Source organism: Amblyomma americanum, chromosome 3 (genome assembly GCF_052857255.1).
Source record: "Amblyomma americanum isolate KBUSLIRL-KWMA chromosome 3, ASM5285725v1, whole genome shotgun sequence".
In the NCBI taxonomy this organism is placed as follows: Eukaryota; Metazoa; Arthropoda; class Arachnida; order Ixodida; family Ixodidae; genus Amblyomma; species Amblyomma americanum.
This window is the reverse complement of record NC_135499.1, coordinates 134796084-134819294: the sequence shown is the minus strand read 5'-3', so window position 1 is coordinate 134819294 and position 23211 is coordinate 134796084. Positions and strand designations below refer to the sequence as shown.

Below are 23211 nucleotides of genomic sequence, written 5' to 3'. Positions count from 1 at the left end.
AGTGGAGGGCTCAACTCGTGAAGTTTGTTGACAACATTAGCCCTTTGCTACACATTGGTGCATGTGCAACTGCGCCCCTTTAAGATCACAATCCTTCTTGGGTCCTAAGATGACTTGAGGCGAGAGCTGTGCGAAGTTTTTCGCATGTTGTCCGGATTCAAAGGCGCATGCGAATGTGAACTCTTATTAAATTTGACGTCGAAAGAACTTGTCTTCTTAACTTTTATGATTTAGTAAGATGATCTTTTGGGCAAGTTGGCTGCTTAGCGTCGACATAACTGCAGCGCAAGAAAAGACGAGCACAATGGAAGGAAAACACTCTCGACACGACACTGACGCTGCAGTTACGTCGAAGTTAACTTTTGTGATATCCCTAAATGGCCCATTTTGCATAATCCGCGGACCATGCAAAACGCATGGTCTGGACCAATGAGGGTTTCCAGCATGTTGCTAAAGAACTGCACTTGAGTTTAGAATACAGTTTGTTCATCAGCCATATCAGGGAGCATTTTTGAATTTCGAGCCAAACCTATCAACGCGGAGCGAATACAGCAAGCACGGCGTTCAAGGTGGCGTCTTCGCATTTCGCCGGCGCTGCTCGGCAATTGCGGTGTGCTCGCGATTCCCCCGCATCGACATTTGTCTTTGCAGGTACAAGTGACAGCGTTGCCTGAAAAGATGACGTCCAAATATGTCCCATTTTAGTTCGGACACCGTCGACTGCTCGGTCCAGCCCTGGCTTTCGATAGGTGCCCGCTCGTGACTTTCGTTTTTGTTGCTTCCGAGGCAATTCGCTGCTTTCTGAGCCTCTGTGGGCGTGTTCAAAACGATTCGATGCGACCAGCAGTGTAGCGGATCGAGTTTTCTCCAAGACGGCCCAGGATTCACCTTGGCACTGCTCGGCGCGGTAGCCCGAAGCACCTCGCGCGATCGAAAATGTTAGCATGAACAGTTTCGTTACTTGCAATACTCGTTTTTGACAAGCATATACTTTAGAATGATTCTTCTGTTTCCTGAATGAATTTATCTAAGAATTTTGTCATTTTTTGTGAGAGTCTCTCAAATATCGCCAACAGATTTTTTCTTCTTAAGAAACATATATCTTGCATTTTCTTTACGTCATTAAAAAGACAACTCCTTTACCTACACTATGACTCTGCAAAAAGGAAAATTTTCAAAATTTTGAGGTGAATGAATTTTTTACGCACACCATTCGGAAACTGCCCGTTTTCAGCGATAAAGGAAATAGTTGAGAAAAATCACCATGGTGACCTGACCATCCGCGCATGCCTAAAATCAGTGGTTGAAATGAGCGCACTCAAGCCCTTGGTACCTTTCTTGCTTTTGTTTAATTTTTGATGAAAGTTTTTTCAACAAAAAATAAAGCGAATTTCCGCTAAAGCAAGACAGTTGACAGTCCGCACTCTGCTTGTTCGCGTCGTTTCTATGCTGCCCTGTTCCAGCCCTTTTGTATACGGAGTAGTGCACAGCGGAAGTTGATTATGAAACCCCATCTAGCCCCATTAGTAGCTTTCCCACAATGGCATCCCATCGCAGGCCTACGGACGTAGCCCTTTCATACCACCAGAAGGAAGGAAGGAAGGAAGGCCTCAGACGTTGCTGGCACATACCCACTACGGGGGAGTGGCCAAGACACAGGCGGTTACTTACTGGATACAGGAAAGTTTTGACGGGAAAAGGAGTGGTAATAGTATGTAGTCTAAGAGATTGGAAAAGGGAAGGAAAGGGGTCCAGTTAACTTGGAGATCAAAGACGGGACAATTGCTTAATGTGCATAATAGTACACAATGCCTGTAATGTTGCAATGTCGTACTGATTGAGGGCGGGAAAAAGAAATTAGAATGGGAGTCGCTGCGTTTCTTGAAGAAAATTTTGCACAGCAGAGCGCACACTCCTGTCGCTTCGTCCAAGCAAAGAAGCGCCAATGGAAAGAACAACCGCGGAAGACACAGGCAAGCCCCAGTTGATGAAATGGAATCTGCAAAATACTCTTCCTCAAATGAGAAAAGCGGCGGCAGAACAGCAGGAAGTGATCTATTGTCTCAGGTTCGGCACAAAAAGGGCACAGTGGGGAAGCTGCCAGGCCAGATCTGTGAAGGTAGAAATTTAGAAGGGGAACCCGGCAACGCAAGCGCGTGAAAGAGACCTCTAGTCTGCGTGAGCGCCAGTCTTTGCTACTCCAAGGATGCAGAAGATGCTGATATTCGGGAGGTGATGTAAGAGCCGAGGCAGCAAATTCCTGAAATATTGTGTAGCTGCGAAACCTCACCGCAGCTGTATATGCACATGATGGCAGGACAGCAACAATTGGGCCGCTGAGAGAGGCTCTTGCTAAGGAATCTGCAACCTCATTTAAGTGAAAGCCCATGTGACCGGGTACCCAAAGCAACCTTACCGAATTTAGGTGGAGCGGAATCAGGAACTTAAAGAGGCGTAACGGCCGAGAGTAAGTGGGTGAGGATAAGGAAGAGCAAATGGACAGAGAGTCTGTCATAACCACGACCTGGGAAACTGTAGATTCTAATTTTCGTAAGGCTAAGATTACTGCTAATAATTCAGCGAGAAAAATTGGAGTGAAGTCAGGAAGACGGAGAGAAAAAGACCAATCCAGTGAAGGCGAAAAAATTCCCACACCTGCCTTTTCGCGATCCTGCGAGGCATCAGTAGCAATAAGAACATAAGAGGGAAAGGACCTTAGGTGGTCCTGCAATAGACCCTGAAGAAGTGGGAAGGGCTGCAGCTTTGCATTCGATGGGAAAATATCATCGAATTCAATCTGGACAGATGAGGAGTTGTTAAATATTTGGCGGACATCTGTGAAATGAATATTTATGCGATCAAGGAGGGACTGCACGTAACATATCTGCGGGGTATGAAATCGAGACCAGGCAGCACTAAAAAAGGCGGAAGGTTGACTAAGAAATATTATACTGGAAGCGTGAAGAGGTGAGTCGCACAATTTTAAAAATGTTTGAACTGTTAAAAGGCGAAACCTAGCTGATAACGAAGGCATTCGCGCCTCAAGGTGCAGAACAGCATTGGCGACATATTTTGGAAGCCCCAGACAAAGGCGCAACGCCTCACGCTCCAAAAGCACAAGAGGGCGAAGTTTATAGGCAGGAGCTCCTGAGAATAAAACACACCCGAACTCCAAAATTGGGCGGACGTACATTTTATAAATCATCAGAAGCGTATGCCTTCTCATGCCTGACCTAGCACTACAAAGCCTGCGCAGGATGCCAATGGCCCGAACTCCTTTTGCAGAAACTTACTCAATGTGGGGCCACCAGGAGAGAGTAGGGTCGTATATTACACCGAAATACTTCATCGTCTGAACTTGAGGTATTATGTTATTTCTATAGACCAGGCAGATATTTACTGGAACAGAAACTGGAAATACTAACAATGCGCATTTCTTCACATTAAGGGACAGATGAATTCTTCCTAGCCAGTTGTCAAGAACATTGAGGTAATTTTGTAGGGTTTGATAAAGAGTGTGAATGTCACTTGCTGATGCAAAAAATGCAATATCGTCGGCGTACACATAAGTTTTCACATTTTGAATGCATGGAATTGAGCTTAGAAAAATGTTAAAAAGAACAGGTGAGAGAACTGATCCTTGCGGAACACCTCTTGTCTGTGGAAATCTCCTTGAGGAAACACCATTTTGGGAGCAGTAAAATTCTCTATTTTCCAAAAAAACAGATATCCAGGCTACAAAATAGCTTGGGAAGTTGAGTTCCTGTAATCTTAGTAATAGAGTCGAGTGCTCCACGCTGTCGTATGCTTTACTGACATCCAAGGTGACAAGCGCAGCAAACTTTTTTCTATTGCGAGCTGAAACCCGGCCTGAAACCAATTTGGCATGGATTCAATACAGCATTTTCTGAAATGAATGGCATGACACGGCTGAGAAGGACCCTTTCCACCAATTTCACAAGGTTCGATGTTAACGAAATAGGGCGTATATTGTCTAAAGTTAAGCCCTCCCCTTGCTTTTTAAGCAATGGAACTATTTCAGCAAGACGCCACTCATGCGGTATCCAAGGACCTTTAATAGAATGGTTTATTAGAGCCAACAGGTCTGCAGGAGATTCATTGAACAATATTTTGATCATAGATGAAGTGACCCTATCGGGGCCAGGAGCCGCTGGGGATAAGCGCAGAACAATTTGCGACAGCTCAGGCATAGAGACCTCAGTGAAATCACTTGAGGTGCATGTGAATATAGTAGGAGAAGGTAAAGCCGATGTAAAGCGAAGCTCTAGGCCACACGCAATATCCTCTAAGGCATTTGCGATGTCAGCAGGGGACTGAACAAAGGATTCAATGTTGGCAGCCGGAGGAATCACCTTGTTGCGCCTCAGGAAATTAAATAAAGCTCGTTTATTTTCTGATTGGGAAAGGAAATCATAATGATTTGTATTATACTCCTCCTTTGCACGGGCGACAGTGCGCTTAAATGTTGCTGCAACATACTTATAATCCAGCCAATTTTTTGGGCATTGATTGATGAGAAGTTTCTTCCAAGCTGCTTTTCGTCGTCTATATTCACGCGTGCACTCAGCATTCCACCAATTGTTCGCGATTGCACTCTTTGTGTTCTTAAGCAAAAATTCAGACTTTTGCCTTGCATGGTCCAGTACCGAGCATAGATGTGCAGCCTTGCTTTCGGCACTTCTCTGAGCGCGAGTGTCTGAAGTGATTTGGAGGGCTGATTTTAGCGTGTCTTTAAAGCAATTGTAATTTATTAGCGTGCGCTGATGTCGCTCAGGAAGAGTTAATTTACACGCAAACTTGAAACTAATCGGTAGATGATCACTGTTTGTTGCACAGTCAACAGGCGCCCAAGACATAACAGAGACTCCTGGGGAGGAAAAAGTTAAATCCAAGGCAGAGCGGCATTGACTGCGGACAAACGTAGGCAATCCGGAATTGTTGCAGATCAAGTTATTGCCAGAAGCCCAATCAAATAGTCTAGAACCAAAGCTATCTGTTTTAAACCCCCAAGTCACATGGTGCGAATTGAAGTCGCCAAGTAAAAGAACCTGAGATCGGCTACTAGACATGAGTGAGTCAAGGGGCCGAGTATCACGCACACCAGAAGGGAAATATGCATTAGCTACCGTAAAGGGCTGTTGACCTGGGACACTAAGGTCAACCGCAAGGATTTCACATTCATTGTCCGCATATTGAAAAGGAATGCATGCCCTGTGGCAAAACTTTGTAGATATGAGCACTAACAACCCTCCCCCTCGTGATGACCGGTCAAGCCGGAACGGATGGTAATCCTTGAGATGATAATTGAAATTTGAAGTTAGCCATGTTTCCTGTAAAGCAACTAAATCCGGTAGAAGCTGAGTGCATAGGCAATTTAAATCTGTTGAAGCTGAGAATATAGATCGACAATTCCACTGGAGTACACTTAAGAACCCTATCTTGGCGGAAGTGCCGCAGCCGCGACTGCCTTTTCTAGAATACTGGTCTTAGCGTTTTGACTTGCGTTACTTCTCTTTGTCTTTGACTGGGGGCAAGATGGACCTGCAATATTCAGAGGAGACCCACTTCGTTTCTGGGCGCGGAGATCAGACTCAATATCCATACAATCCATAGAGGATGCGTCCATAACGCTATGCGAAGGAGAGGCCTGAGAGGTCTTTTGTTGCTCACATTGTTTTTGGCCCTGTGGAGCGGAATCAATAATTACAGAAGGAGGGGTAGCTTCCGAAGCCAAACAAGACAAGATCGGAGCGGTGGAAGCCTGCAGAAGATTGGTCATCTGAGCAGCTATGACCTGCGAAATGCACGTGGACACGGTTTCCATAATGCGATCCATTGCATTTGCCACAGCTTTCTCAACTGCCGCTGTAATAGCCTGGGACCAACTAGAATCCATTATGGGTGGACATTTGGCGGCCACACTAGAGTAGGCTGAGGTTCTCTCCATGACTGCGGCAAAAGCCTCTCTCCGCGTGCATCTGCGCTTGTCTATAAGCTCGAGCACCTGAACTTCTTGTGCTCGTGCAGGACAGTCAGGCGAATCAGCAGAGTGAGCACCGCTACACAAACAACATTTCTCTTGCTGTTCAGGACATTCCTCTCTGCAATGACGTTCTCCACAGGCACAGCAGCGTAAGGCCGATTTGCAGGCTTTGCCGCTGTGGCCAAATCGCCAGCAGTTTTGACACTGAAGGGGCCGAGAGTTAAAGGCATCTACTCGAAAAACCAATGGCCACACCTTAATCTCTGACGGGCAAAATATTCCTGCAAATGTGGCAATTACGGACTCCGTAGGAATTTTTTCTCCGTCAACCATCCTGCTGCATCGATGGACAGCAATCACTCCCGCAGGCTAGAGGTTCTCAAGCGTTTCCGCAGGGCTCAATCGAGAGTCGACCCCTCGGACCAAGCCCTTGGAACATGCTAGATGAGGTGGAATGAATGCGCTCACCAGGTGGTTGGCGAATGAAGTACACTTCAGCAGGTCTTCAATACAGGCTTTATCCGGCGACCTGCACAAAATGCCACCCCTGCCGAACTGCCGGACGTCGGTAATGTGCATGAAATGCTGCGATGTTGACCTAAGAGCCGCCTGCACGGCCTCGGGGTTGTTCAGTCGGATAGCGCCTCCATCGGAAGGCACTAATGCGACTGGAATGCTTGAAACACCGCTGCGGAAAAAGAGATCGATTGGGAGCTGGTCTTTAGGAAGAGGTGCCGACCAAGGGGAAAACCCCTGGCCAGGAGAAGAAGTAGACATTAAGCTTTCGTCCCGCACCCAATCACCCAAGAACAGGAGCAAACAGGCACAGACAAAAAGGAGAAATTTAGCAAGCTAGAGCAACACCGCCAGGTACTTAGCCACTGCCCCGCAGCCTGGGTAGCTGAGCCACGTCAACAGAACAGCACAGCAGGGCTTCCAACACTAATAGATTTCGCGCGTCGCTCTTTATTCACTAAACTTTTCAATCTCTGTAATCCTTTTACGTTTTAATTTTACTTTAAATCATAAGTACATTCGAAGGAGCATTAATTCTGAAAGAAAAGATACAAAGGTGCATGAGGGCGCTTCAACGCATTGTATTAAGAAGTGTGATTGACTGAAAGGGGCTTATTAGTCATTTAACGAAAGGCTATATCATTGCGTTAAATGGCGGTCCACAAAATAAATACTGATCGCTGATTAGATGAGCAAATTTACTGCATGCAGACATTAGCCTCATCAGAAAGAGGTTGAAACATGAACACAGCCTCATGAGGAACCAACGTAAAATAAGGCTACGCCCTCACCTTGGTATCTTGCAAAGAGAGCAAGTAGCGTAAGTAGAGTGCGTAAGTAGCGAGGGAGCGTGTAATTTTGCTAGACTTACAGCAATCCGTATATCTGATGGCTGTGCATTATCTTGGTTGCGGGCAGAGTAGCTACCAAGACGAAGTTACATATTCCCTGCACCCGCGTTTGCAGACGTGTCGGCGCGTCCATTACTACAAATGGACCCGAGTGTGGGTGGACCCAGCGAAAATGCCTTACATCCACTACCAGGACCAGTGGATCAGCTACGAAGACAAGCACAGCGCCTACTCCAAGGTACGTTTTGTGCGCGAAGCGATATTCCGAACTTTCCTTTGTCAGTAATCATAGGCGAGCTAGGGCTGACCGTATAATCATAGTGAGAGAAGAAATACCCCTAAGCCCATCCACATTCAGCCACTCTCGTCCACCGCTCCAACCCCCCCCCCCCCCCCCCCGCACCCATTACCCCTCCAGAAACTCCATTAACCACCGACCCACCCACAGAAACCAACGCAGCAGCGGAACCAAAAAGTGACGGCGAAATAGAATTCACAGACGCAGTAGGGAAGCAAGCTATTCTCCACAAGCGCCACGCGATAGTCACCTCCCAACGCCACCCCACTGTGTAGGGAACTTCTACCCGCCCACCGCCACCCTCGACTCTCCACTCATATCCGACCACCTTCACCTTCCAGAAATATTCTGTCATGAGTGTGAAACATCGGCCTTGAGCTAAAGTACTCAGCGCAGGAAAAGGATTAATCATCGAAGTTAAAGATCCAACTGCTTTCGCAGAAATGTCGCATGAGATTTCTGATCGACCCGCAATTTCTGTCGCAGATGTATCCCCTAAAGAAGCAATATTCGCGCTTTTTTGATTATATGAACAGAATAGGACCCTTTTTGAAATTCAATACGAACGCGGAAATATACAGTGTTTCCATGATTGATATGTTTTGTAGTGCCTGCTGTTGGGAGAATGGCACCGGACGCGATATTCGGAAATCGTGGGTTCGCATCCCACCGGCGGCATGGTGGTTTTTTCTGCTGCTTTATAAGTAATTTTCTTTAAACCAACTGATTGGCAGTACAAATTAAAAAAATTACAAACATTCCCCTATGCACCTTGGTTTCGGTGACTGTTGGCTTCCTTAATATGTATATATATATACGTGTGTGTGTGTGTGTGTGTGTGTGTGTGTGTGTGTGTGTGTGTGTGTGTGTGTGTGTGTGTGTGTGTGTGTGTGTGTGTGTGTGTGTGTGTGTGTGTGTGTGTGTGTGTGTGTGTGTGTGTGTGTGTGTGTGTGTTACGAACGTAGGTTGCGTTGGCTCCGCAGAATAAAAATTTAAGAGAAGTGGGCACTTCTACAGAGACACATTTATTTATCAACGTTTCGACCGCGGTGCGGTCCTCTTCAGGACTGTAGTGGTCTCGCGTCAGATGAATGTTTTAAGTTTGTGAGCTGCAGAGGAGGAAGAAAGGAGTGTAACAAGCAAATAGCAACAACAGTTAAAAAAATTGAACAAAAAATAAAAAAATAAAGATGGTGGTGCGGAGAGCAGACAGCGACAATATTCGGGGAGGAAGCAAAAAATAGAAAGAAAAGAAAAAAAGGGGGGGAACTGGTATAGTAAGGAAGGATGGGGCACAAAAGGAGATGGCGAAACGAGAGAAAGGGAGAGGAAGACGGTGCGGGGGACATGGGCAGCGCAGCAACCACAGGCGAACGAAAGCAAAATGTGCAAACAAAACACACAAACAAAATGCACAAACACAAAGAAGGGCGCCGCTGCAGATGCGTGGCCAAAGAGGCGTCGCTGCGCAAATGACACTGGCAGCGACGAACAGGCCAAACCAGGCGCTTTTTGGGGGGTCTCACTCATTTCCGGTGAGCCGAGGGCTAGAACGTTAAGGAAGGAGTGGGCTACGTTAACGAGCACATGTGTAAGGACTTACTCACGGGGTCTGGGTTTCACTGAACAGTTCACCCCTCTCCCTGGGCGGGTCGTTGAACCGACTTCGTCGGGAATACTTGTTTGTAGGGGAGGAGGGCTGGGCTAGCTGTGTACAAAGATTTCAAATTGTCGGAAAATGTAAGGAAAGAACGTCAAAGCTTATCAATACTGCACCAGGCAGTGTAGTTTAAGTAAGGGGGGGGGGGGGGGGTATGATTGCCTGGGATACACACTAGGAGTTATAAAGCGTATATCTGAGTTAGCCAATTAACGAGAAGTGTAGTATTATTTTGTTTGGAGTTCGTGAATAAAAGAAAGGGCACCAGGATTTTCGTTAAGACCTTCTTGAATAGTATTAAACTTGTGGATAAAATAGGGTTCATGTTGTTCACGTTCTCGCCTGTTTTTGAAGCCCCCTTGAATAATTGTTACTTTTAGTTGGTCAAATGGGTGTACTTCTGGGTTTATATGCTTGGATAGGTGAAGATTTGGGAGAGACTTGGTGTGTGCGCGGTGATTGTTAAATCGAATGCGGAATGCAGTGTTTGTCGGTCCTATGTTTTGCTGGTTACACACAGTGCATTCAGGAACGTAAATAATGTTTGATGAGTCGCAGTCAAAGTTACCGTTGATTGAATGCTGGAAAACGGACCTCGTACTAGTTGCGGAACACGTAGTCTGCATGCGCTTGCAAACTTTGCAGCGACCTTTACCACAGGGCTCGCATCCATATTTTGGGGTTTTGTGTTCCTTGGAGTGGACTAGATGGTTCTGAATGTTTTTGGCACGCCTGTAACTGACGCGGGGTGCGCATGTAAATATTTTCTATAGTCGTTGACTTTGCTGGAGAATATTAAAGTGCTCATTAAGAATTCTGTTTATATTCGGTGCGTAAATGTTAAATGTGAGAATAAGGTTTGTAGTGTAATCATTTCGGTTATCTATTCGTTGCCGCTGGAGTATTTGACTTAAACCCAGCAAACCAAAATTGGACTCCCAACATCGGGCGGGGAAAACATTTTGGATATCTAGATTAAGGCAGTTCAAAATGACATTATTAAAATTTTAAGAACCACAGGTTAGGACCAGACAATCTTCCTAAAAGAGAACGTACTGCTCTAGAGGCGCTCACAACCGTACCGACATCGTCATAAGGCCAGCTGATAAGGGCGAAGGCATTGTTATCTTGAACAGGGATGACTATATAGCAGAAGGCATCCGACAGCTTTCTGACAATAATTTTTATAAACAACTTCATGGCGACCCCACCGACGAGCACTCAAAAGCTATATCTGACATTCTCCTCCACCTCACAAAACACAATGAAATCTCCCCGAAACTATGCAATGCACTCACGGCTACCCATCCTTCTCCCGGGCGTTTTTATATGCTCCCTAAATACATAAAGCCGGTATTCCTGGACGGCCAATAATTTCAGGAATCGGCACCATCACGGAACCAATATCAAAGTACATTGACACTCTAATTAGCCACATTACAGCCACACATCCATCCTACATCAAAGATACAAACCACTTTCTCTGCCAGATAGACAATATAACATTATCTGAAGGAGCCTTTCTTGTGACCATGGATGTAACATCCTTATACACAAACATTCCCCATGCCGACGGCATTGCAGCCCTTTTAGAATCTGATGAACAGCGGAGACCTCATGAATCTCCAAGCCCAAACGTCTTAGGAACACTAGCCAAAATTGTGTTAGAATATAATAGCTTCGAATTTGATATTCAATATTATCTACAAGTAAGTGGCGCCGCTATGGGAACAAGAATGGCCCCAAATTATGCCAACGTCTTCATGCATCATATAGAGTCAAAATTTCTTTCTTCTTGTCCAATTCAGCCGTACTTATAGAAGCGTTATCTGGATGATATTTTTATAATATGGACAAACACAGAACAACAACTTATCCATTTCATTGGCAGTTTCAACTCCGTACACCCAAACATAAAGTTTACGCACACCTAATCTGCCAGTCCAATAAATTTTCTTGATGTTAACATTCTGGTGGACAAGGGGTGAGTTCGTACAACCGTATATAGAAAACCAACCGACTCTCAAAAATATCTACATTTTCAAAGCGCCCATCCCCGTCACTGCAAAATCAGCATCCCTTATTCGCAGGCCCATCGTTTTCGAAGAATCTGCTCTAAGGACCTAGACTTTCATGAAAACTCCGAACACATGCGCAACGTGCTCTTAATACAGCGCTATCTACGTTCCCTTAGTGATGACGCCATAAGCAGAGCTTCAAATCTGAACAGTAGTCAAATACTCCAGGGGCAACGAATAGATAACCGAAATGATTACACTACAAACCTTATTCTCACATTTAACAGTAACGCACCGAACATAAACAGAATTCTTAATAAGCACTTTAATATTCTCCAGCAAAGTCAACGACTATCGAAAATATTTACATGCGCACCCCGCGTGATTTACAGGCGTGCCAAAAACATTCAGAACCATCTAGTCCACTCCAAGGAACACAAAAACCCAAAATACGGATGCGAGCCCTGTGGTAAGGGTCGCTGCAAAGTTCGCAAGCACAAGCAGACTACGTGTTCCGCAACTAGTACGAGGTCAGTTTTCCAGCATTCAATCAACGGTAACTTTGACTGCGACTCATCAAACATTATTTACCTTCCTGAATGCACTGTGTGTAACCAGCAAAACATAGGACAAACACTGCATTGCGCATTCGATTTAACAATCACCGCGCACACACCAAGTCTCTCCCAAATCTTCCCCTATCCAAGCATGTAAACCCAGAAGTACACCCATTTGACCAACTTAAAGTAACAATTATTCAAGGGGGCTTCAAAAACAGGCGAGAACGTGAACAACGTGAACCCTACTTTATCCACAAGTTTAATACTATTCAAGAAGGTCTTAACGAAAAGCCTGGTACCCTTACTTTTATTCACGAACTCCAAACAAAATAATACTACACTTCTCGTTAATTGGCTAACTCAGATATACCCGTTATAACTCCTAGTGTATATCCCAGGCAACCATTCCCCTCCTTACTTGCACTATCCTTCTTCGTGCAGTATCGATAAGCTTTGCCGTTCTTTCCTTACATTTTCCGACAATTTGAAATCTTTGTACACAGCTAGCCCAGCCCTCCTTCCCTACAAACAAGTATTCCCGACGAAGTCGGTTCAACGACCTGCCTAGGGAGAGGGGTGCACCGTTCAGTGAAACCCAGACCCCCTGAGTAAGTTCTTACACATGTGCTCGTTAACGTAGCCCACTCCTTCTTTAACGTTCTAGCCCTCGGCTCACAGGAAATTGGTGAGACCCCCCCAAAAGGCGCCTGGTTTGACCTGTTCGTCACTGCCAGTGTCATTTGCGCAGCGGCGGCTCTTTGGCCACGCATCTGCAGCGGCGCCCTTCTTTGTGTTTGTGCATTTGTTAGTCTGTTTTGTTTGCACGTTTTGCTTTCGTACGCCTGTGGTTGCTGCGCTGCCTATGTCCCTCGCACCGTCCTCCTCCCCCTTTCTCTCGTTTCGCCATCTCCTTTTGTGCCCCACCCTTCCTTACTATACAAGTTCCCCCTTTTTTTCTTTTCTTTCTATTTTTTGCTTCCTCCCCGAATATTGTCGCTGTCTGCTCCCCGCACCCCCATCTTTATTTTTTTTATTCTTTGTTCAATTTTTTGAACTGTTGTTGCTATTTCCTTGTTAAAGCGCGCTCACATACGCGGGAAAACGCGCAACGCAGGACGTTTTCCGCGTGCCGCTTCCCACACAAGCCGGTTTTCCTCCCGCAAACAGCCTGCTGTGCCTCCCGCACAGCGAAGGGTCCGACGAGAACAGCCAATGGGCGCCGACCGTGAACCGTGAGGTCGGTCCCAGTTCAGTGAACCCGTCGGCGGAGGCGGAGGCTGCGCGCGTCCGGCCGGCCGGCCGGTCGGCCGGGCACTCGGCGACATGCGACTTGAGACGGTGCAGAAGAAGCGAACAAACAAGTATAAGTACGATTACCGTTGCCAACAGGTCATCGTTCGAACCAGTCATCCTCGAGACAAAACGGGCGACGGGAGGAGAGCTAGCAGATGATCAAGACGACGACGCGAGAAAAGGGCGAGCTTTCCAGTCTTCTCTGGTGTCACGTGACTATCCCCTTCTCTTTCTGCTCGTTCGGGTCCTCCCTCAGCGCCTCCTCTCTCTACATTCCAAGACAACCGCAGCGAGAAAACGCGCGTAGTGTGAGCGTCATTTCGAGGAGCTGCGAGGCAGTGTCGACGTTGACAGTGTCGACGTTGACAGGCAGTGTCGACGTCCATCTGACGCGAGACCACTACAGTCCTGAGGAAGACCGCACCGCGGTCGAAACGTTGACAAATAAATGTGGCTCTGTAGAAGTGGCCACTTCTCTTAAATATATATACTTCGATCCGGCGGAAGAGGGCACCTCCGGCTTCATCATCTACCACTCAGCGAAATGTTCGGACCTCCACGCACTACTGGAGTACCTGCCCGCTACCATCGACAGAGTGATAGTTCACATCGGAGCTGCCGACATCGCTGAAGCGGGCGCCTCTGTCGCCCTGTCTAGCATGGAGGCGGTCATCGGCAGAGTCAGCCGCGAGTGACCCTCGATCAGACTATGCATGGGCCTGACTCTCCCGCGTGCCCTGAACCGTCGACGCCGTGGAGCGAACAGAAGATTTGTCACGTAGTTCAACGGCCAGACGCAGAACTTTGTGGACCAGGTGCGTCGACTGTGCCACCTACGACAGTTTGGCAGTGGAGTGACGTACCTCAACCATGCATTGCATGAGCTGCCACCGTGGAGGGATCTCGCGGCTGATGGATATCATTTGAGATTTGAGGGCGTGGCCGTCGTGTGCGATCACCTCCGACGCGTACTCTGCGCCACAGCCCCCGCAACAAGATGGAGCTCCAGTCAGCGTCCGGTGGCTAAGACTCCAAGAGGCGGCTGGACAGGCAACAGGACAGAAACAACGTCTATTACTCGCCCCCTGGTGCAAGAGGTCGAGTCACCCCCTGTACCCCACCGCAGCCGCTACTGACGAGACGGGCCTGCGCCGAGAGGGCACGCCACGCCCCGACACAGCGCAGCGATTGACTCGCCACAGGTATGACCCGCTCCCCAAAAACTCACTCACCCTCATTTCTGAAACTGCGAAAATGTATCGAAAAACGTATCAGGTATGAAGCTCACGGAACAACACTAACACGATATTCAGAAGAGGGAAACGTACCCAAGGGTTTGCGGTTGCAACTAACCCCGGCGATGACCACCCTTAATGCTGACGAGGAGGCTGAGTGCAAAGGTATTCTACACGAGAGTTCACTACGCCTTGTGGACCTAATTATATGGCGCAGTCAACGCAAAACTATTGAATTGAAGCACATTGAAAAATGCACCCGTCTCGAACCGGATCTAACGGCGACAGAAATAACGGAGCTAAATTAATTCGAAGAACGAAAGACCAAAGAAACAGGCATGGAGAAGCTTAGGAAACTCCGGCGGGACGGTGTGGCACCAGCGCCCCGTTCGATAAGCCCGTCCCCTACTAGAAATACGTTAGCCCCTGAGCAAAACAGTGCGCCTACTACTGGTGAGCCTTCCATTAGAGCTGACAACGTGTTGAACGTGTCGAGCCTGCCTCTCACTTCCTCGGAACGTGCGTTACTCTCTAAAGGTCTAACCTTCTGCCCCACGACTGCAAAATTCAATGAATTTCAATTATATCAGGATCTAGATAACTTCGCAAGGAACTTACATCTGCGTGAGTATTTTGAAAACCGCGAAACGAACCGGGAAATCAACATATAAGGGACATCCGACAAGTCATGGACTCCGAACGAACACAGGGATAGACATTTGGATATGTACATCACTGCCGTTAAAAAGGATATCCTATCATCGTATTCAAAATCAAAACCAAGAGCGGTCAACAACAACCTCTCGTCCGAAGAACGCCAGGCCCTTAACTTTTTAAGTCGGCGGTCCGACATCATCAAACCGGCGGACAAAGGTGGCGCTATCGTCGTTATGGACAAGACCGAATACTTAAAAGAAGGTTTCCGACAATTGGAAAATAAACAATTTTACACCGAACTCACCAGCGACCGCACAGGAGACTTCGAAGTTGAAATTAACAGTGAGATAAAATCTCTCCTCCAAAAACAAAAGATATCCCAGGGCATATTTAAAGCAATGAAGCCGGTCAAACCAGTCCCCGGGCGGCTCTACCTCCTCCCGAAAATTCACAAACTAAACCGTCCCGGTCATCCCATTGTCTTAGGTAATGGCACACTCACCGAAAACATTTCTGGCGTTCTCGACTTTTTACTCAATGACATTATACCAACTATCCCCGCCTACGTTCAAGACACTAATCACTTCCTCAGAGTGGTGTCTAACATCGAAATTCCCGATGAGAGCTTATTGGTCACAATGGACGTGACGTCTTTATATACAAATATCCCCCACTCAGACGGCATACGCGCGGCGGTGGATGCATACCTGCGGACGGATCCTCCGGTTCACCTGGATGGCGAAACTCTCGCAACGATTCTGGGTTTAGTACTCAATTACAACCACTTTGAATTTGAGGGAAGGCACATTCTTCAGATGAACGGTATGGCGATGGGGACCAAGATGGCACCTGCCTATGCCAATATATTCATGGCTGCACTCAAAACACAATTTCTGAACACTCAACCTTCGAAGCCACTCCTCTACAAGCGTTTTCTGGACGATATCTTCCTCATCTGGCCTCACGATGAAGCTAGACTATTAACATTTATAGGAAACTACAACAAATTTCACTCATCGATATCGTTCACCAACAGCATCTCCAAAACATCTATAAACTTCTTGGACGTGGCAATACAGAGAAAAAGAAATGTACTTAAGACAACGCTCTACAGAAAGGCCACCCACCGACCGCAGTATCTACATTTTAATAGCAGCCACCCGCACCACTGCAAGACGAGCATACCTTACTCTCAGGCTCACAGATACCGACGGATATGCTCTGAGCTCGATGACTTTGACCGCCATGCTGTACAACTAAAGACAAATCTCTTACTGAAAAAATATCCCGCTTCCATCGCGGAAGACGCTATTCGGAAAGCTCGCGGTCTAGACAGAAATAAAATACTGAGTCTCCAAAACTTCCAGCAAGGTGGAAGGCAAACCAACCTCGTTCTCACACATTCATCAAACAAGCCACGCGTGAAAAATATTTTAACATTATCGAGCAAAGCAGTCACCTGTCCCGCATTTTTAACCAGCCACCAAGAGCGGTATACCGGCGCAGCAAGGACCTCAATGACATTTTAGTTAAATCCAGAACATCGCCCAATGCTAACCCAAACCCCGGGTGTCAACCCTGCCTCAAACCATGCTGCAAGGTTTGCAGTCACATGCTGACAACAGGAATTGCAAAAGGTACCTTCTCTGACGTTTCTTTCACAATCAAAGAAACTCTAAATTGCGGCAGTGCAAATGTGGTCTACATGCTTCACTGCAGCGTGTGCGGCATGAAGTACATCGGCCAGACAGAAACTCCGTTCAGGTTGTGATTCAACAACCACAAGGCCCACATTCACACACTGCCAAACCTACCCTTTTCTAAGCACCTATGTCTGCCACAGCACTCATTTGAAAGCATCCGGGTCATCCTCCTACAGTCGGGTTTTCAAACCGGCCGCCAAAGAGAACAAAAGGAATCGTATTTCATACATAAATTTCGGACATTAACCCACGGCATTAATAAGAACTTGGGCAATTTTGCCTTCCTCAAAAGCCATTCCAATTGAGAAAGAAGCTCCCGTCTGTTATTTTCCATTTTTTCCTTTTATACTGCTCACCATGCGCCCCCCCCCCCCCCCCCCCCCCTCTTCTTTACTCCATGCTGGTTTCCCTTTTTCCTCCTTGCCCTCCTAGCCCCCTTCTCAGAATTGTCAGCGGTGGGACGCGCTGCGCAGGCGCCCTCTGACGAACGGCCGGTGGTTGCTTTCGGCAGCGGCTAGTTGCGGGATCGGGTTTCCACACGGTGTCTGGACGACCGCTTTTCCGCCACTGAGGCGACACTGCGCCCTCGTAACGGTCACTAGTGCCTTTTGAACAAGGCGAAATGATGCAGTCTTGACAGCTGACAGTAAATTACATTACAAGAGTTCTTAACATCTGCACCGCTGGGGAGCGGGTCATACTATGTGCGCCTTTGTGTTTTGTTTGAGTGTATTTTGGTGTTTTCCTTTTTGTTCTTTTCTTGTTTTCCGTGTTTTCGTTATGTTCCCCTTGTGCTCGAAGTTCTCGCTTCCGCAGAAGGAAACCTTTCTTGCTTAAGCCTTCTCGGCGAAAATCCAACCCTCTCAGCTCTGCTGCATGTCTTTCACCTGTGTATTTTATCTAGCTTTTTTTAACTTGTTTCACATCCATTCTCCTTTCCCCTTAGTGGAAGCCGACACAGAGAGAGAGAGAGAGAAAATGCCTCCTCTCCCTCTGCATTTAGGACCGTAAATGCGCACATCTCTGTATTCATTCGACTTAACCCTGATGAAGGACGGTCCACCGTCCGAAACCGTTGGTGAATAAACCTAGATAATCGAACCAGTTGTGACCTTTTCACTGGCCCGTTGAGCAACCCTGACTGCTTCCACTATATATATATATATATATATATATATATATATATATATATATATATATATATATATATATATATATATATATATATATATATATATATATATATATATATATATATATATATATATATATATACCTATGAAGGAAGCCAACAGTCACCGAAACCAAGGTGCATAGAGGAATATTTAATTTTTTTATGTGCAGTGCTAATCACTGGTTTTAATAATACTTACATTAATCTATCGCTTCGCCGGTGGGATATATATATATATATATATACCTGGGCAGGTTTCCCAAATCTCAGTGCGCCGGGGTGCAGCCTAACAACGCAACGCAGGCTTCCGGCAAACAGGCACTAAAACCATCATGGTCTTTCAGAGTGCAGGCAGCCAGCTCAAACTGCGAACATAATTTCATGCCATCCCACACTTTACATATGCCATGCCATGAAACACATTAATAAGAATGCCCGTCTTAATAAATACACTTGCTCATGAACTCTGTTCATCCTACTACCTCCCAAGTCAGTGCGTTGGCGGCGTGCTCCACAATAGTTGTATATTTGAACCTCCCTGCAGATGCTGATTAAGCCTTGGAGGGTTGAAATATTGAAAAACGTTGGACATTTATGTCTGAAAAAAAAAACCCACGATTCACATCAGGACATGTGGGCATTATGTCGTTTATGTTAAAATTTCTGGAATAAATAAATAGGCGAGTGGTTTTAGTTCACGCGCAACACTGCGTGTGTTCACAAAGAAAATAAATTAAATGGGTCGCCGAGGCTGTACGCTGAAATGGCTGCAACCAAGCACTGCAAGCCTATATCAGCGGCTCCACTTGAACTGGAATACAAAAGTCAGGGCCCATGGAACGCAGAGTACCGCTTTGAAAACAGATCTTTTGTAACTTCAATGTGCTCGGTAAATGAAGATGAGAACTTTTTCTGTTCAGAGTGTGTCTCAGGCCACTGGTAGGCTGATATATATATTTCCGTCTGTGATACTGCTTTCCATAATGTCAAATGTACTATTATGGGGAAAATGAAGAGACCACCGCCAACGCATGCCAAACCATGCCGTATACTGCACACGGGCGCCATCTGACAAAGGACACCTGTGTCGAAATCGTCTCGATGGTCTTTGTCAGGTTGCGCCTGCATACAGTATGACATAGTTAAATATGCGCTGGCAGGGGCCTCCTAATTTTGCCCGCGATTGTACCTGATGTAGTATTGTATATTCTTCAACTAACGTGGTGCATATAGCTTCAAGCTTTATTTCATGCAGATCGAGGTAAGGTCCATTCTTATTATCCCCGTGAGTATAACGCCGAGCAGCTTGTTGCCAAACCATATCCCGTAGGTGCATTCAAGCAGACGAAGCCCATGATGAAATCACATGACAAGGCGTTACTTCCGCTGGCTGTTGTGCTGCCTAACATTTGTGAAGTGACTCCGGAGAAGTTCCGGTTTCGCTTTCACGTAGAGCTCGATTTTCGTGTCTCGTTTGAGTTTTGGTTACATAATAACAGTGCTGATTTCTCCTCCCACCCGATCTCCAGCTGGCGCAACACAAATTACTAGCATAGGAGGTAGGGAAGGAGGTGACGCCAAGGAGTGAGGATGGACAGCGGTAGAATGTTATTTACTAAATATACAACAAAAACAAGCGCACTATTTACGCTCAGAAAATGATAAAATAGATATAGCGAATCCCGCACACCTGGGTACAGCAAAAAGGAACACAAAAGTCAACAGGACATTCAACGTGTTATATCTCACGCGGTAGTTGTTTGTAATGAGCAGTTTCCGATTTCGCCGCCTGCTCCTAAAATGTTTGTCATTACACCTGCAAAGATATTTAGCCCATGTGTTTCCATCAAGATTCTGCCAAGGTCGGTGACAGAGGCTGCAGTTTTCAACAGCTGGTTGTGCCGCTTGGAGGCATTCAGGGTGAAACTGCAATTTTCTTGACAACAAACTTTGGAATTATTAGACGGCGTGCCGCTTTCTACCTGGAGTAGAAAACTCCGCACCCCTTCCTTGTTTTCATAGAGTGTAGCTTCATTCGCAGTGCGCATAGTATAGCGTAAGAGTTACCATGTCACCAAACATCAGTGTAGACGAAATAATGGCGGCAATCTATAGCAGGACCGTGGCACCAACACATTCAGAATAAGTTCCTACGAACGTCTCACTTGAAGACGACGAACATGCTGCGGCTGAAAAACTATCCTATTATAAGCCTGCATGAATGCGCACCTCTTGAGCAAATTTCACCGGAATTGAATTGCACATTTTTTGGTTTTTAGATTCGGCCCAGAAAACACGGAAAGAGTCCAGAAATAGCACCATACAGCGCGGAGTTCCCGCGAGGGATTCGCACGTTTTCCAGTTTACAACGTGTTTTGAGTCGTTCATAATTCCGTCATATTTAAATTCACGCTCACATACCTTCGACGTGCTAGACAGCTGTTCTTGCGAAGCAAGACCTCCCATCTGTTAGACTGGGCGTCATCGCAAGGTGGCGGGAAAAATGACAATCGGTGCCATCGTTTATGTTGCGACTTGTGCAGCCGGCCGCAAAACAGCAGAGCATGTGTAACACTCGCTTCAAGTCATCAAGATGCAAAGATTTCATCACAAAGAAGTTTTCATAATCGTTACGAGCGCCATCCACAGAAAAAGCGGCTTGAATATTCGATTAGTCGTTCCTTACTGCAGCGAACGAAACTTCTGTGCCGGAAGTCAGTGTAGAAAAGCTCGACTGCAGCGCCACTAGTTACTGCGACCATTGCTTTAGCCGCGTCCAGAGCGGAGCTACGAGTCTGACCCTAAGAACGTTGCTGCACACGATAGTGAGGTGGTGCTATCGGTACCGTTGCTGCGAAAGTGGTTGTTTTGGTTCGTCGTCATTGCAGACGATGGTTCAACGACTAATGCTGACCGAATCAGGAAAGTATCTCGCTCAAACGTAGTGCAAAAAAAAGTCTGACCTCCAAACGCCATGCGCTGTGTGTGAAATTTGAGCCTGAACAAAAGCGCTTAGGCTAGATATTATTTTTTCAGATTTTCTCTGAGTGACTCAACACTGTTAGGGCCAAACGCGCGCATCGTTGTTTTTCGAAAGCGTGTCGCGAGGGCAATTCCGTCGGTGAAACCTCCATCGAAAGCCAGTGAAAGAGCAAACGTTCGAAATTATCAGACAGTACGAGCCGAGCGGTTAGCCACGTGAACTGCGAGAATAGGCGCAAACGAGGACTGACTTTCAGCGTCGAGCGGCGTATATACATCGAGTGGCGCGCTTTGCATAACCCCTTGGAACCGAGGCACTTTCGGTGTGCAATGGCGAGTATCCAGGATCCAACGGCACGGCTTGCACAGATCTCGCGAATCACTTGTTTACAACGTCGTGAAAAAAACCATGGGCACACGTACATGTTGAGAACATTTTTCCCATCCACACCCTCGGTTCCCTCCAATGCCGCAAGAAACTGTTGGCTTGTCGCAGCTGTGACGTCAAGTCATATGATCGCGTTTTTAGTCGTCGTCTGCTAGAGTGCGCCGACGTGATATGGTTTGGCAAAACGCCGTCGGGCAGGGCAACACCTCTAAGGCTGAGAGTGTTTCGCTCCGGAGGTAGACTGTAGGTAGTTTCGCACCCAAATTTTGGGGTAGAGAGCAGTGCATATGAAAAAAATGCATGGATCAATTAAATTAGTAAGAAAAAATATATTGCGTAAAAGACGCCTGCTCCTTCTTTGACGGACAAGCGACAGCAAAAAGTAAATTGACTAACCTCTTTGCAGTGCTTTTGAAAACTCAAACGAATTTGCAAGAATTTTATGGCAATCTTTAAGTAGCTTTTTTATTGGGTCCTCTAACAACGCAGCGATATTGGTACATAAAAATGACAATCTGACAAGTGCTGTGCAGCAGTGTGGAACCAATAAGCCGCTCGTCCAGCGAGGGCTGGAACTATTTTTCAAACATCTGTTGCAGTAATTGCACAGGTAGTTTTGACTTTCTTTTTGGGGAAAGCACAGGGAGCATTTCATTCAGTGCTTAAATTAGCAAGGAAGGAAAGACATGAAAACAGCACTGTGGAGGCCTGCTACAATGTGGTGCGCCGAAACGGGAAAACATGACGACCGCCAAGTCTCCTTCATAGAGCAGCTGCACACTAGTGCTCTTTCGTTCCCAGTGATGGAGCCACCAGTCACGAGATGAGGGGCCCGGAGGAACATATTTACGCAGCGCGTGCTGTTCTGATTGGCTCAGATCGCCGTAGGTACTACACTGCCGCAAGCTACTTGTGAGGGGGAGCATGGAGTATAGACACTTTGCGACCCTTCAAGGTTCGAATAAGAAGTTATCTCATGGGTTTTGCGTTCCGTGCTTCCTTATCAAACGCAGGTGCTGTGGATGAAGGAGAACAAGTTTGGAGGCATATTTCTCTGGTCGGTCGATGCGGACGACTTTTCGGGGAGCTGCGAGCAGAGCGTTCGGTACCCGATGGTCGAGGCGGCGCGACAGGCGTTGGACCATTATCGTCCCTTCAACTAATTCGGAAATAAACCATTCTGAAAAGTTTTGTTGGTACTTAAGGCACATGTTTTTTGTGATAACATATAGCAGTCATGATTATTGAAGAAACGCGTCCCACGATCCCTACTAAGCGAAGCGCGAAGGCAGTGTGCGTTCAGGCCTCGCAACGAATGGAGCGAACGAAGCTCTCGGAAAGTAATGCAGAAAAGGAGAAACCAGCTCTTAAAACAAAAGCTTAAGATTATGAGAGATATCTTGTTTGATGCGTTAATAACGATTTAAATTTGTTCCAGACAATGCGGTCAGTCCTACGAATGGAGCGTTGTTTGCACTGCTCATTCTAAATTTGAATTATTATCAAACGTTTTATGACTATGTGCTAAGTACAAAATGCGAAAGGAGAAGAACCGTATCTTTCCTGAGCTGTTGGCGCCCTCATAAATATACGGTGCACTGTTCCTGGAATAGACATTAACACGTAGCTGCTGGGCACTATTTCTGGCTCAATGTTGTAGATGTGACTGAGGCGACGTGAGTAAAGACCAAACCTGTGTGGAACATTACGCCGAAGCAAAATATAAGCTGGTCTTTGCAGCACAAACGATGTGTCAAATGGGAAAGAAAAGCATAGATGAATCCTAAAAAATGCTTTTCATTCACCCTAATAAAACACCAAATTGGCATAGAAGATGAGAGCCATGTGCAAGGACAAAACGAGAACATCCTT

General features: G+C 46.5%; 1 protein-coding gene across 1 annotated transcript in view; it reads left to right on the top strand.

The window, feature by feature from the left end:
* LOC144124147 (endochitinase-like) overlaps positions 1-22502 on the top strand; it is a 42964-nt gene extending 20462 nt beyond the window's left edge. Inside the window, exons 8-9 of the mRNA XM_077656805.1 lie at positions 7487-7609; positions 22353-22502. Of these exons, the coding sequence (XP_077512931.1) occupies positions 7487-7609; positions 22353-22502 (273 nt within the window). The remainder of the gene's footprint in view (positions 1-7486; positions 7610-22352) is intronic.
* The last annotated feature ends 709 nt before the right edge of the window (positions 22503-23211 follow it).